At 46.8% G+C, this 16,135-nt stretch overlaps 1 protein-coding gene across 1 annotated transcript in view; it reads right to left on the bottom strand.

Moving 5' to 3' along the window:
* The window catches only part of ptch2 (patched 2), a 38,525-nt gene that overhangs the window by 8,408 nt on the left and 13,982 nt on the right, over window positions 1-16,135 (bottom strand). Inside the window, exons 3-18 of the mRNA XM_086043275.1 lie at window positions 13,314-13,503; window positions 13,160-13,229; window positions 12,987-13,078; window positions 9,880-9,988; window positions 9,564-9,650; window positions 9,356-9,477; window positions 8,235-8,382; window positions 6,995-7,126; window positions 6,739-6,894; window positions 5,885-5,977; window positions 5,693-5,818; window positions 4,200-4,578; window positions 3,595-4,116; window positions 2,794-2,936; window positions 2,539-2,719; window positions 1,257-1,537 (exon numbers count right to left, since the gene is read on the bottom strand). Coding sequence (XP_085899401.1) covers window positions 1,257-1,537; window positions 2,539-2,719; window positions 2,794-2,936; window positions 3,595-4,116; window positions 4,200-4,578; window positions 5,693-5,818; window positions 5,885-5,977; window positions 6,739-6,894; window positions 6,995-7,126; window positions 8,235-8,382; window positions 9,356-9,477; window positions 9,564-9,650; window positions 9,880-9,988; window positions 12,987-13,078; window positions 13,160-13,229; window positions 13,314-13,503 — 2,831 coding nt within the window. The remainder of the gene's footprint in view (window positions 1-1,256; window positions 1,538-2,538; window positions 2,720-2,793; window positions 2,937-3,594; window positions 4,117-4,199; window positions 4,579-5,692; window positions 5,819-5,884; window positions 5,978-6,738; window positions 6,895-6,994; window positions 7,127-8,234; window positions 8,383-9,355; window positions 9,478-9,563; window positions 9,651-9,879; window positions 9,989-12,986; window positions 13,079-13,159; window positions 13,230-13,313; window positions 13,504-16,135) is intronic.

The raw sequence follows: 16,135 nt of genomic DNA, 5'->3' as shown, positions 1-16,135 counted from the left end.
TTAAAGTTGACGTGAGGGACTCAGTTGAGCTCCTTTGCCTTTTCACCCCACACAATCTTTGACCTCGGGGTCTCGCTGCTGTGGCATCAAATTACCCACCCCGGGGCTAAAACTTCTCCATCCCGCCATGCTTCTCGCTTCCCCTCCCACGGAGGTGCTCGTAATGATTGACAGAAAGTGAGACAATAGCTCCCCTCATGTTTAACTGTCTGCGAGTGAAAGTAGCGCGGCTCGGCTTGCTGATATTGCGTAGGGCGCCGACGATTTTTTTTAGATGCACTTTTCAGACGACACACACCGGAGCTGCTGCCGGCTACAGCTCACGCCCGGACGCTCACCAACAGGCGCAAACCCCACCAAGCCCCGCCTCTTAAAGGCACCCCCATGTCCACAGTCACTCCATTAAGTATTGTAGAAGGGGTAAAATTATTATATAAAAAATGTTCTTGATATAAAATCCCCTTATCGGTGGTATACTGGACTACGAGGGGTAAATAAACGACACCCCCGCTGGTGCAAGCCTAGACCAGAAGGCAGTTCCTGAGCGCTTTTGATCCCGGCGGGGCCTCCTCGCAGGGGCACGGTTAAATTGCAAAATGATAAAAGCCGTTTTACTGCTCGACCACATACAGGCTTCCAAAGGCGGGCGGGATGCATGGAGACTACGCGCGCACGTATGTGTGTGTGTGTGTCTGATCTCAGTCCAATTAAACACATTCCAGCAGAAGCCGCAACTGTTGTTGTGGTCCAGCCCACCCCCTCCACCGGCTGCGGACATGCGTTTGCCGGGGGCGCGGGGTGGGCACCAGCTTGTGTGTGAAACGTTTTCTAACAACTCAAGCCCGTCTCTCTTTTTCTGGCTCACACATCTCTCTGATGGATGGGTCGAGCGGGCCAAGGTCGCGACTGGGCAGATCCGTCCTGTCCGCGAGCCTCTCGTTCTCCCTCTGACAAAAGCGGTGATGGAGTTGGAGGTAGAGCCTTTGGGAGGGCAAAGTCTTTCTGGCTCCTTTGCATTCCCTTTTCTAAGGCCGGGCCAGCCTACATTAGAATGACAAAGGTCCGGCATATGTGTGTGCGCACCGGCCCTCCGCAGCGCCAAAGGCCCCCCCCCCACCCCCCACCCCCCTCGTTGGACGACGTGATTGAGCTGTGCCGAGCGGGTTGAGAGCAAAGTGGGGAGGAGGACGAGCGGGCGGAAAAGGGGGCTCGTCGTGTAGTTGCGCTGGAAAACGACGACGGGGAAGTGGACTCACAATGATGCCGGCGGTCCACGGGTTGAGCAGAAGCAGCGCGCACACCAGGAAGGTGCACGCCAGCACCACGCTGATGGCCAGGAGGAACCAATGTCTGAGGCCTATGTACTGCTCCCAGAACAGGAACGGGTATCCGTTGGGGTAGTTGAACACGCCTTTGCGGCTGAACTCGTCGCAGATGGCCCGCACGCTCTCGATGGCTTCCACGAAGTCGCCGGCTTGCCGCAGCCCGTTCAGGTAGTACGGGAACTGAGCGAACTCCAGGGGCTCTGCGGCCGGAACTGCAAGGACGAAAAGGAGGGCAGGATGTGAGGGACAATCGGGGATTGAGATCTATATTATAAAAATATCTGCCGTCGCACTTCACAAGAATTCACATTCACAACAATGTGAATGTGAATTAAAACATCACATAATCTTCTATTTTAGCATGAGGATAAAAGGCCTAGATAGACCAATCCGACGTCGGCCAACTGTGACCGACGTCTACCCCCTGTGACGTCGGGCCGACTGTCGGCACGTCACTCTGGAAAAAATGACAAAAATGCACCGCAACGACAGACAGCGACCCTGACCAATAAAATAACTTGCAATGCCCCTCCATACCATCGGCGGCGGTAGTCGCTATTCCTTATGTTTAGAAAAAGCCAACCAGAAAGCTGTTAGGCGGATGCGCAATATAAAAACGTAAACAATGCATTACGCAATATTTTTCGCCCACGATGAACTCCCACGTGAAGCAAAACCTCACGCTCTTGACGCAGTATCGCGCAAAACTTACATTGTCAACCCTCGCTCTCGTACTTTCCAGGCTTTCCGTCGCTTGCTGTTTATCCTCATTCGTCACTTCCTGTTCTATGGCCCGCGCGCTGATGCGCTAGCTAACAGCCAATCAGAGTGACCAAATGTCAGGACTTACGACGCCGATTCAACGCGGTGAAACGCCCATCAGACGCTTCCCGACGGGATGCAATGTTACGACGGTGTTCGCTACATCGGTCAGACGGCGCAATCCGACGTATTATTATTATCACTTTGAGGTGCCAGTTGCATGATTTAAATGCGTGTTCAGTCATGCATGTATGACCTCGCATGGAGGAATAGGCATCAGGTTCTATTTGAACTGTCTCCTAGTATGCACGTTTAAAAAAAATGTTTTTTTTTAATCAAACTAAATTGATAGATGTGAATGTGAGTGTCGATATGATAATAGTTTGTGTACTAAAATTGGCTAGCCATTGGGAAACAAGACTGTAAAATAGGAGGAGTCTTGAAGACTTACTGCGCAGGTTCTCCCCTGTGGTGTCGTACTTGTCGTGGATCCACTCTCTAGGATGCGGATAAAAGTTGGCCTGAGAGGCGGCGTAGCCCAGAGGATCGTTACTGACCCACACCGTCAGGTAAATATAGAACACCTCAGGGGGGATGAGACCCTCAGCATCCACCAGCCGACGAGAAGTCAGCTACAAAAGGACGATTTTGTCAGATGGGACGCCAAGCAGAGGTCGCGCAACGCAGAAGATACGCCTCCTCTTACTTGGCTGTAGTTAAAAGGTTCTTTCTTGGAGCCGGTCTGGATGAGGAGTTTGTAGGCCAGGGCGCCGTCCTCGGTGCCGTTCCGGTAGCTCTCCGAGGTGATCCTACCCGCCAGCCAGTCTGCGTCGAAAGCAGCCTGAAGACCTGTAAAAAGGGACGTGAAAAGATTACCGCGCTTGTCATTTGTCGTTTTATTTCTGCTTCGGCGAAACTATATGAGCAGCCTTTGAGTGTGGGTGTACAAAAAAAAAAAAAAAAGGTGCAATATCGAGTTTCGGTTTCAGTCTCGTTTTGGACAGCTGGCTTTGATTGACCTGTTAGCTATTACTTCCTCCTGACTGGGCCTCTGACATGTCCTAGCCTGAGGACGCACACGCACATGCAAAAGATAACCTCCGACCCCACCCCAATCTGTCTACTGCTCCACCCCTGAGCCCAGGTGGATGGGGGTAAACCGCGCGACTGAACTTTCACTCACCCTTCGCACCCAACCCCCACATCACTGCAACGCTCAGTCATTCACTCCTGGCTGTAGTACACCTGAAAAAAAAAACTGTCGGCCTATTCCCCGCCCCCCCACACAGCAAATGACATCACTATCACGCTATTGTCTGATTCCATCCATCCATGTTCTAAAGCGATTTTCTGTATTTGGTCACAGGTGTGCTGAAGGCTCGCGACTGACTTTTGGGGTTCACCCTGGACTGATTGCCAGCAGCCAATCACAGGGCACGGATAAACAAATCAGTATTCACAAAAAAAAAAAAATCTATAAATAAAATAAAATAAATAAATAAAGTACCTCTGAGCCAGTCCTGGAAGTAGTGCAGCCACATGCGAGGCAGTTTGCCGTCGCTGTCTCGGACCACGAATCTGACAGAGTTGAAGGCGTTGTGCAGCTGGATCAAAAGTCTCTGAGAGCGGGCGTAATCGAATCCGTCCATTGTAACCAGATACATGTTGTAGAAGGAAAAATATTTGAACTGGGCGTCGATGAAGTCGTATTCCTTGGTGTCGCGCGGCACAATGTCGGTCAGGTAGAGGCCGTCGTGCACCATGGTGGTCCCGTACAAGCTGAGGCCCAGGAGGCCCAGGAAGAGGATGACCACGATGGCTTTGCTCTTGGGCTTGAGGAGAAGCGGGGCGTATTTCTCCCGAGCAAAGTGGGACAGGTTCCAGTGAAGGAACGGGAGCGGGACGCACTTCTTGCCCAATTTGGACTCCTCCACCTGAGCGAGGAGGTCCCGGGTGGAGCTGGAGGTCGGGGTGAAGAGCTGCGAGCCGTAGGGATCCTGAACGGGGGTGCTGGGTGTAGGCGCGATAGCTGGACGAGGCAAACGCGGCAACTGTTACAACGGTTCGCGAGTAATTAACAGCGGCTCACCGTCATGTTTTGAATCCACTTACCTTGCGAATGCGAAGTGGGACACAGGATGATGGAAGTCGGGCTGGTGGAGATTTGAGAAGTTGGCGGCAGGATGGTGACGATGTGCTGCCCGGCGGCGTCGCACTGCGTGAAGGCCTGCACCGTGGTGGTGATCTGCGTACTGGTGGTGATGGTGGAGCCCGCGGCGTACTGGTGCGGATGCGAGGCCGGCGCCTGGCTCTGCTCGCCGCCGTCCGACAGCTCGTGCGGGGACAGGTGGATGACGCGGTCGGCGCACGGGCTGTACAGGCAGCACAGGACGTCCAAGCGCTTGTCCTCGCGCCGGTGGAGGTCCAAGCTCAGTATGGCGGGGAAGATGAGCAGCACCATGGCGAAGTTAAACACCACCACGATGGCCGCCTGGAAGGAAGGAAGAAACAAAAGGAGATTGACGAGAGATCGTCATGTGAAATTACAGACACTCTGAGTTAGGAGGCGTGAGGTCATTTTTTTTAAACAGGCCAGAAAAAAAATTCTCCCTCTCTCTCTCTCCCTCTCTCTCTATATATATATATATATATATATATATATATATATGTATATATATATATATACATATACATTTAAACTTTATAATATGCTAAAAAAAATAAAAAATTAACCCAGTTAACTCCTTGCAGCCAAACTTAGAGGAGAATCACTGTTGCAAAGACGGACTTTTACGTAGTTTTACTTTAAAAAGTTGCTCAATGGCTCATTGGAGAAATCCAAACTAATTTGCGCACTTTGCCAAATTCAAATACCATATTAGTTGTAAGTCTTTCGTTCAACAGTTGTATAAAGGATAAAAAAAGCTTTTAGAACAGCCTTTGAATAGAATTTCCATTTATTTTCACATTAATTCTAAGATTTTACTCAAGTGCATATCTATTCCAAGCTTCGCAAAAAATCGGAGTAGAAAAATACGATTAATCGCGATCAATTATGGAACATTTTCAGATTAATTCGTTTCAAAAATGTAAGCGCTTGACAGCACTAATATGCTGCGAGTCTGAGCTAAACCATCAGCCTTCAGCGGCCCCTTGTTGCAGCCCCCCCCCCCCCCCCCCGGAGCTGACGTCCTGACTGGCTGCGGTTTGCCCCGTGTGTACTAGCGCGAGTGTGTATTTGTGTGTTGCGGACCACCCACAGTTAAGTCACAGATCAGAGCAAAGCGCCTCGACGGCCCAAGTGATATACGGATCTGAGAGCTCCCCTCCACTTCTCTCTGTCTCCTCACTGCTTTGCTCTGACTCTTCTACATTGCGCACATACACACGTTCAGAGAAAGAAAAAAAAAAAAAAAAGAGTCGGCGCTGTTGGTGCAGTGGCCATAAAAAATGGGAACAAAGGCTTTCCCCTGCTCTGAATAAATGTCACCTCTCTTAAGTTATCCCTTTCATTTTCAAAGGAGGCGCGGGGCTCTCGCGGCGCAATTGTTGATTTCTTTGCACGGGGGGGAAAAAAAATAAAAAATACAACAGAAACCGGATACCTGCAAGGAGAAAGCTCGCAGGGCCGGGATGGGCACGAGGGCGGCCATGAAGAAGGCGATCATGTTGTTGATGGAAGTCAGAGCCACGCTGGTGCCCGTGCGACGCAAGCAGTCTCCGGTCCGCTCCTGGGAGGGAACACATCTTAGAGGAGAACGAAAGAAGGAGAGAAGAGAATTGGAAAGGGAAGGTACCTTAAAGGGAATGTTACTCCCGGCCTCTGTGAAGGAGTGAGCCAAAAGAAACATGTCATCCACTCCAATTCCAAGTGCCAGGAAGGGAAGCACCTGAGATGAGAAACACAAAGGGTCTGAGAGAGTGGTCGGCATCAAAACGGAGTACATTGAACAAGAAGGCCTCAAAGGAAAGTCAACTCAAACATTTTTTTTTTCAAGAATAGGCCCACTAGTTGAAACAAAAACGTTTTAACGTCTGATTAAAAAAACGTTTGTGGAAGATGATTACGCAGCAAAATTCACCTGTTTTTAGCCATCTCAGAGGGCGGCCATTTTGTCGACTGAAAACGACATCACAGCTGCTCAGGGCTCAGATAACGACCAATCATGGCTCATCTTCAGAAAGCAGGTGAGCTGTGATTGGTCGTTACCTGAGCCCTGAGCAACTGCGATGTCATTTTCAGTCGAAAGTACTGACAAAATTGCCGAAATGGGTAGATTATCTCTTATTCCGCAATATTTATCAGAATGCCTTGTGGGCTTGCATAGAACGTATTCTTGAAAAAAATCAGTTTGGGTTGACATCCTCTTTAACAATATTAGAAGAACTGACTTACATTTACAACCTACATTCAAATATTTCTGAACTACTCTACGTGATATGCGTGGCAAAATTGGGTTGTATCGACTTTTTGTATCCCATGGGTGGTTTCTATAATTACAACATGACAATTGCGACAGTATTTTACGTGGTGGATTAAGTCCACATTGAAGACCGACGTACGAAACCCACGGCCCCGCCACTGACATCTAAAGGCACGCCGCGGCCCCTCTTTGCTGTTGAATAAAGCCGTAGTTGTCTTTTTGGTTACCTGAGTGGTGGCGGCGTTGAATGAGAGTCCCAGCAGGGAGCAGAGACCCAACCCCGCAGCGACCGACAGAGCCACCAGCAGCACGCCGGCCAGTCCCACGGCCCCCTGGGACTTGGCGCAGTCCCACCTCAGCATGGTCACGCACGCGTACGCCAGCTGGGGAGAAACACACGTGTGTCAAATCTTCAGTAATCCCGCGGATTGCCGCGGTTTTAGTTGAGTCCGAATTGATGGCGAAATCAATTGCTACGCTCACCATGAGCAGGTAGCCCCCGGCCACCCGTAGGACGCTGACATCGGAGAAGGACTTCATGATGTCGTTGAGTGTGGTGGTGGAGAAGGCGTGGATGGACTGGCTGGAGTTAGACGGGATACTCTGGTGGACCACCTGAGGGATAAACAGCGATAAATCAGCGCAAGCCCACGTAAAGTGCTTCCAAATCTGGTGTTTGGCTCACGTCGGCCTGTCCAAACGCTATTAGCTTCAGACATAAGAAGGAAAACCGCAGAGCTGGACGCGACGTACATTCTGCGCGTTGTTTATTTAACATGAAAGAGCGCAGCGCCCTCGGTGCTTGCATGTCGCTTTCAACACGGCCGTATTTAAGAGCACCCCCCCCCCCCCCCAAACTGAAAAAGCCTCTTTGAAAGAGAACACGCATGCGTGTGTTTTCACATGTGCTAGTGCGTGTACGTATGACAACCGAGGAGTAATGAGCACAGATGCCAGAGGTTGCAGTGTCAAAGGTGAAAGGAATGGGGATCACATGACTCAGGAGGCTGCTGCCATCAACGCCACTCAGCTTTTTTTTTTTTTTTTTTGATGACATATCATCACCATTGCAATTTTAACTCCATTTGTTGTTTGTTGCCCTCTGTTTTGGGCCGGTTTCACTCTGGGATAGCGCGTTATTTCTTCGTCATTCGTTCGCCCTCCCACACTCTCCGTTTAGCCCCGCAGTGGTCGGTGTCAGCTATCACAGCAACAGCTTGTTCCCATAACGAGGGCTCTGACAGTGAGAGATGATTGGCCTGCCACACACACACACACACACGCACGCACGCACGCGCATACTGCTCCGCGATTTGCTTACAAGGAAGTTGACGGAATTCCAACACGAGTGAGAGTGTGCGTAAGAACACGGAAATATCGCCTCATTGTATGACTGCAGTGAGGCCTGCGTTTACACGAACGCTACTGTGGTTTGAAGTCCATCTCCAAAAAAAAAAACAAAAAAAAAAAACGGGTCACTTGTTTGGAGTTTCTGTGGTACCTCCAAAGTCCAAACAAGTTATATCATTTTGAGTTCAACCAAAATCTTTGGGGGGGGGGGCAAAGAGAAAAGTCGATCCATTTTTTAGACTGCTTCTTCTCAATAGAGTCAAAGAGGAGCTGGGGGACACCAATCGCAGGGCACATATAGACCAACAAGCATTCACACTCACGTTCACACCAAAAGGACAATTAGGAGTCGTCTAAAAAAAATCGTTCCTACCTCCACAAACTTCCGTTGCCACGACTCCAGAATGGCCGTAGCCTTCTCTTCATTCCAGTTGATGTCGTGGATCTCGTAGTCATCTTTAAAGTGCTCATACAGCTGCTTAGGGCTCATCAAAAGGAACATGGTTTGAAGAGCCTCAGCGCTGCAGAGAGAGAAAAAAAACAACAAAAAAAACAGCACAATACATGAAATTTAGCCACGTGATTGTCTCTGATGTTTACTAGTGCTTCTAGAAAAGCAGGTGTTAGTGCTATCTGGTCAGTCTGCCGCTGTCTGGGCCGCCTTCCCAGACGACAAAAAAGGTTTTCTTGGCACGAGCTCGGCGAGCGGCGGCGCTCCTCGAAAAATGATTGTAAATCAAATGCGAGAGTGTGACTCTCTCGCCAATGGGACGGGAATCCTTTCATTCACGAATCGCGTGGGTCGCATTCTGGGACCGAACCCAATGCGGTCAGCGTGCTTTTCAAGTCCAGCGCAAGTCAAAGTAAAGAAAGAAAAGGGAGAGTGTCTTTTTGACAGACAGGCTTTAAAAAAAACCAACAAAGATTATTTTACAGTCGTCAGTGTTTCCCATCCCTTAGTGAGCCAAGGCAAATATTTTACATTCGAAAAATCGAATGACCAAGAAGCAAAAAAACGTCTGAAAGTGTATCACCGATCGTGGCTCTCCTTGCCCACAGGTGACGGCATTACCCTCTACTGCACACTTTAAAAACAGTTGGGTTGAAAATAACACAATTTTGGGGCAAAAAAGGGCCGATCCACTACTTGGGTCAATTTGACCCAACTTTCCCAAAAATGGGCAGTTTTGTACAAAAACAAAATAAAATAATTGTGCTAATTTTTACAAAACAATGCAAGAATGCGGGTCAAATTGACCCAATTTGTGGAGTCGCCCTTTTTTTTTTTTACCCCAAATTGCGTTAATTTTAACCCAACTATTTTGGAGTGTATGTGACAGTAAGACATTGTCAATTTGACTACAAGTCACACAGCAAAGCGATCCCACTTGGTTTCGAGGCATTCCAAGCATGTTTGTCTTCTGGGGTTATTATGGGGTTGACGGGACAGCTGCTGCGCGTGCGCACCTGCGGCGAAAAAGAACAACTCCTTACCTCATCAGAGCATCCTGGGTGTTCTTCACGCGCCCTCCTAGGATCAACTCCTCCTGCCAGTGCATAAACTTCCGGCTAAAACCGTGGCAACCGCCTTGGAGGCGTCCGGCGATGTCAGGAGACTACAAGGGTCAAAGAAACATGGTGAGCCACTTGGACGGTCTACGGTAATCCCTCTCGGTGAATAATGTGTTGGGCGCATCCATACTTCGAATTGTTCTTTGTTGGGAGCACTGAGAGGGCAGTCGGGATCTGATGGGTCCAGACAAGGTCGGTTCATGTAGGCGTGGCCCACCTGCAAAATCGCACAAAAAGGGTCAATTCATCGAACCAGTCACAGGAATCCATATCCTCATCCAATGCCAAGGACGTTTTTTTATGTTTTTTTTTTTTTAAGAATCCAGGCATTTAAGGTATGTCTTTATGTATTTGTACTATGTTTTTTTTTTACATGTGGTTGAGTAAAGGAGGGTCTGAAAATGGCTGGCACTGAATGAGTTTTAATGAGTAAAGCGGAATCCCACCTGGGCTTTGTCCAACATCTCCTTAAATCCTTCCAGGGACGTGAACTGACTCAGTTCCTCCATGAGCTTGACTGGATCCAGATTCATCCACTGGATGTCTGGCATACCCCTGCGGAGCAACCACTGATGATCAACACCAAACCCAAACACATCCGAAGAGCTATAAAACCAAACGCTTTGTGCACTCTGTTTAAGGAAAAACTCTTTCAGTCCGCTTGAACGCTCCCCTCCCCTCGGCAGATACAGGATGAAATGGCCTTTATTATCCCATTTCACACCGCCACAATGCCCAAGGGGGAAGGCATGGTGGCTTCCATTCCTCAATGCCCTGCACCAAGTCAGAACAATTACCTCTGCCTCCCAAACATCTTGATATGTTTCACCTACGTACAGAGAGGTAAGAATACAGTCAAAAGTTCAATTCAACGCTGATCTTAACTAGCTTGCTTCCCTTACATTCTGGGAAGAATCTCTCGAAAACTTGACACTTTTACACCAAAAGCAATGCATCAGTGTTTCGATGCAACTAGGCGTTGCGTTTACTCAGCAACAAAGCATTCCACAATCAATCCGGTGGGACTTACTTGTCGGATAGCGACAATAGCTTTCAACACGACAGGGCGGGAGAATTCAGTGCTGTTAAATTCACATCCCAATAACACCTTGTCTGTCTTAAAGCGGTGACTTATCAAAGCACGCTACTAGTACCAGTAGTGGTACACTTGTCAAGAACAGTTCTGTTGTATTTAACTTTTGATTTATGTTAACACATTTGCATTTACATTGTGTCAACTCCCCACATGGGTTCAATCTTGAATTAGTTTCCATTTTGACCTTTTAAATTGTTTTTAATTTTCACAATGCATTCTCATCTGCTCACTTTCAAAAATTCCGTCAATTTCTAAATTATTCGGTTAGGCCAGTTTGTGTGATAGTTCTACTTTTAAGACAATGTTGTGTTTCCTAATGTTCCAGAGAATTCCCAAAGTATTATTTTAAAAAATGTGCTAACATTCAGTTCGATTCAACCTCAGAATATTACCTGTTTGATCCCTATTCTGTGTCAGTGCCGTTTCTGCATTATAGCCCCAAAATGTGTGTTGTAAAAGAGGCTCGAGATACTCAATGACTGGATATAGCATGGCCCCTTTTTGTTTTTTCATCGATTGCAGCTTTTTGTTCTCGCATTTTTTTCTCTCTCACTCTTCTTTCTCCCACTCCCTTTTTTGTGTGTTTTTAGCTGAAGTGAACAACCGACACCGCGCTCCACATCCTCAATTCCTGCCCGCAACAACAATTAATAATAAATAAATAACAACAGATGCCGAGGAGGCAGAATGCGGCACATTCAGAGCACTTGGCCCTCTCGAGTGGAGTGGGAGAACATAACAATGTCGGCCCTTGACGGGAACATAAACAAATTTGCAAAGAAAGCTCAGCCGTATAGTCTCTTTTATAAATGAAGCGCTCAATTGAAATATCACTTCTGGCTCTGGAGAACTTTTGGAGAAGGGGGTAAAAAAAAAAAAAAAAAAAAAACTCAGACTGCACTGTTAACCGTCTTGTTGCCTCTCTGTCTTTCTCGAGGGACTTGAGGTTTGAATGCGGCCCATTTTATTTGTTGGACAACTTGGGGCGCGGGGGCATTACCATGAGAATGGTGAGTGTTAGCCGCGAGCTGACAAAGCCGGGGCACCCCCAACTCACAACCCGACCTCCCTCCCTCCACCGGGGCCCCTGCACTGATGGACACTCACTCGTAAACTGAAAGAATGCTTACCATTGTCTGACCCAAAGGGCTCCCTTGCCACCACCACCCCGCCTTCCTTCTCTCTACGAGTCCACCATCTCTCCCTCGCCCACCTCACTTTCTCTTTTTGAATTTCCCTGTCAGGACACCCCTAAACTACAACAACCCCGGGCCCTAAAAGAACTCTATTACTGACCGCTGCTGTCAGTCAAAGCACCCACTGACTGTATCTTTCCATACAGTGTGCGGTAAAAGTTATGAACAACCACCCACATCCCAAAAGTCTGCAATGACATCTCCAGAAACTGTCTAAACATGGCAGCGAGGCTTCACGAAAAAAACTACTACCTGCCAACTACCATGCTATCAGACGTAGCTCCCGTTGCTTCTTAATTACATGTATACATACTGTATGTGAGTTACAGCTACATTTGAGCAAAATACACCTTTTACTGTCTGTATGATGACAAATGGATGAAAACATTGGGCTAACCAGCTAGGGGCTAACTTTGGCAGGCTAGCGAGTGTCAGCTAACATCCAATTACCTGGTTACATCGCTCATCAAAATAGAATTGCGATGGAAAGCAATTGAGAAATTAAATTTGAAAGTGTATGGCCCTGTATTGCTGTGAGGAAAAAACTAACTACCGGTAGCTACTACATTAGCTAGGCTACAAGCTAACTTTGGCCGGATAGCGGGTTTAAGATAGTAGCCAGTTTCCCGGTGTATGTATTCGTGTACATAAAAATGAGCCAGAAATAAAGATTATGAAGTGACAGCATAATAAACATTATATTGTCTTAGCAACATCCTCATGTCACGAAAAAGTCTGGGTTAGCCCTTTTTACTTCAAGCAAGGCTAGTGGGCGTGAGCTAACAATCTAGTAAGCGGTGTAATGCATGTAAATGTGTAAATAAAATGTTTGATATGCCTATTTTCATATTGTCTCAGCAACTTCAAAAGATTTTCTTGGGAGGTTGGCGACTATGAGCTAACTTTGGCAGCATAGTTGTTAGCTCTTATTGGGTAATATATTTGGTCCCATTTTTAGGTGAAGTAGGTCATTACTGTAAATGACTGATACATAATTGCACATTTTACCATCTTAGCAACCTGTTGCTGTGTTGAAAAAGGCCTGTTCAGCAACGAGACAACTTTAGCAGTGTTGGCTAAGGCAATGTATGCACATAAATGCACGTATAAAATTGACAAAGAAATCAACTTTACTAAGATATAAAATTTTGTCTAAAAGATGCTTTCCCTCAAATGTACTATTGAATAACTGTCTATTACAAACAGAGATTATTAAAAACTGTGTTGAAAACATCATGGGCTTGAGTAGCCCAACACTTACGGTAAATAGGCGGACCCTCCCTGTAGCTTGGCCCCTTCCCAAAAACAGTCCAATGGGGTGATTATCATACAAGGGAATAACTTGTCAATCATCTGGGAATGGGAAACAGCAAAAATGACATTCACATAAAGTGGAAATACAGTATTAAACTGAACAAAATAATAATTACTTACCCTTTCAATCATGACATTTTCAATGATGGGGACTCCAGATTTAAAGCATATTTTGTTGAGATCCCATGACCTATGAAAGCAAACAAAAACAATTAAAATCAACTATTTATATCAAACCAAACAAAAGATACGGCTCACAAAGATCTCCACTTACTTTCCAAACAGTGACACCTGCACCTTGCTGGCAGACAGTGCGGCTTCCATGTGCACCAGCAATGCCTCCTGTGTAAGAATGTCGGTGCCCTCTTCTTTGGGGGTCTGAATGAGCATCTGTGAGGTAAATATGGACTCCTCGCCTTGCTTCTCCCTGGTGTAGCGAAGCTCCTGGCTCACCCGGCTACCAGCTTTAAAAAAAAAAAAAGGATACTTTAAATAAACAATCCGTCTTTTGGATTCACACATCACCGCAGGCATCCATCAATGTTACACATTTGGCCCTATTGGACAAAAGCGTGTTCATATATTTTGCACATGAACACACACGCACACACGTGTGTATCGAGCAACGCCCTTGGCCCTCGCCAGTGTTGGTTTTGAAGGCACTTCACACAAGGCAGCGTCTGGCCAAGAGAAATGACTAATGCAGCTTCACATTGGCTCCTTCTGTGAAACAGATGTGCCCTGTTTGTAAAAAAAAAAAAAAAAAGGCCCCCAATCCCCCATATCCCTTCACCATCCCACTCAGCATGGCAGATATTGACTAGTTCACATACATAAAAAAAAATCATCATCTTTATCCAGTGTTCATTTGCAAGGGGTTTAGATGCTAGGCTAAGGGCTAAGCTGCAACGGCGTACACACAAAACATATATATATATACTGTATATTAGGGATGCTAGGCACCACTTTATTATAATATTCACTCTTAAGTACTCACCAATACCACTAGCACTTTTGATACCCCCCCAAAAAATAAGTGAGCACAGTTGTAGGTAATTGTGAAAAACAGTCTTTTCTTTCTGACACACGATGATTCGCCGATGTGTCAAACCGCCTCAGTGTAGTGCCAACCACTCGGGCTCTGTCAGATATTTTTCTTTGGCCTTACGTATCAGTGGCTGGTATCGGCAGTATCGGGCCGATACCGATACCGCGCGTGTGTGTGCGCGTGTGTCAGTTGGGACCCAAACAAAGACAAGTACAATAAAAAATGGACAGATTTACAGTAAAGGTAGTCCAATGGGTGCTTCCTCGTAGCCTGCTTACTTTAGACTGTTTGATGCGCACAGAAATTGAGGATGAAAGACAAAAAGGCAAATAAAGTCAAGTAAATGGATTTGATTAAAGACGCCGTGTCGTAGAGACGCCGACGAAGAGGAGTGCGAGACGAGCAGGGGATGAAAGAGGGGAAGAGGAATGCTGTGTGTGTGTGTGTACGTGTGTGTGTGTGTGTGCTATATACGCCGCAGCCTCCTAATTACAGGAGGTTGCCCTGAAAAGAGTTTGCCAGCCGGGGGGATCTGTGCCTGTGCCAAGTGGACATGAAACATGCCGCGCCGGATCACAGAGGGCCCGTCTGCCCCTCTCTCGTGGTCCCGCTCCATGACAATGCCGGGAGGAGATTGAGGGGGGCGGGGGTTTGTTGGGGTGGGGGGGATGTGGGAAGCTTTGGGAAAAGTAGCTCCTCCTTAATTCTAACTCTTGTCACTCTTGTAGTCACTTTCACGGCTTTGCGCTCAATCCTGGACATGTATCGCTTAACTCCTTCCAAAGGTGGACTACAGTCTTAAACGCGGAGTGAGATTTGCGCACCATTGTAGTGCCATATTGAGCCTATGAGTATAAAGTAATTGCATGTTGTGTTTGTATGTTTATGTCTCCCCATCACGCAGATTTGGTCTCTCTATAGTGCCGATTTGCACCTGGAACGTAACTGCGCAATAAACGAGGGTTGACTGTACACTAGTGTGCTGTGCACCTCCCCCATGCCATGCAGCCTGTAATTGATGGGGAGCAAAAGAAAAAACAAACGACGAAGGACGTGTGAGATCAAGTTGGACCTCGGGGAGTGGGGGGGCTTGGGGTTTGGGGGCGGGAGCTTCCAATATTCCTACGCCGCACTTTCAAGGCTTTAATTACCTTCGGTGCGAGCGGGGCTGGAGGATATCACATCACCGCGTTTATTTGCAGTCGAGCTCAGTGCAGCCCCCCCCCCCCAAATGGACATTCCTCCCAATGTTGACATAGATGTTTTCATTTGGAGAGAACGGCAACAGTAAAAGTTTAGGTCATTTCCTCACAGATCACATTTGGTCTAATTGGTGCTCACACAGGGAGAAGTGGATCTATTATTAATCCATATATTATCAGTGAAATTGCCTCTTTTTCGGTGGTGCGAAGGCCATCTTGAAATGGTTTATTATTGGTCTGATGAAATATTATGTCTATTTTTTGGACTATAAGTCGTACCTTTATATAAGCTGCATTCACTGTATTTTTTAAAAAATAATGAAAAAAAACGAGACGTAAGCCGCACTGGGTTATAAGCTGCACCTATCTATGTTGAAAAATTTGATCTTTACTGCATTTACAGAATGATTTTGAACTATAATGTCCATGTATGTGGCTGAACAGATTTTTTCCTAACTTTTAACACTTTGCTGATTAAAATGGAACAGAACCAAGAGAAAATAACCAGTACTTATCTTGTTCTATCTGCTAAAGATAAAAGTAACGTATTCTTCTTTTCATTGATTTTTTTCTTAGTTTTGATTTTCATTCTGGTTAGAGTGCCCCTAGCAGTGGAAAAAAAAATCCAGAGAATAGCCGTACCTTTATATAAGCCGCATGGTTCAAAACCCAGGAAAAAAGTAGCTGCTTACGGTGCGGAAAAAAACGGTAATCTTTTTCGGGGGGCCTCTTTATGCTCAAAACTTCAGCGCTTTTTGCATGTGTGTAGTTAAAATGTGTTTGTATTGTAGAGGTCCCTAAAACGACCCACCAGTAGTGCCCCCTTGAAAGATCAAAACAAAAAAA

This window comes from Filicampus tigris, chromosome 10 (genome assembly GCF_054856515.1).
Source record: "Filicampus tigris isolate MCC_2025a chromosome 10, RoL_Ftig_1.0, whole genome shotgun sequence".
Taxonomy (NCBI): Eukaryota; Metazoa; Chordata; class Actinopteri; order Syngnathiformes; family Syngnathidae; genus Filicampus; species Filicampus tigris.
The sequence above is the reverse complement of the archived record's forward strand: the minus strand, read 5'-3'. Positions and strand labels throughout refer to the sequence as shown.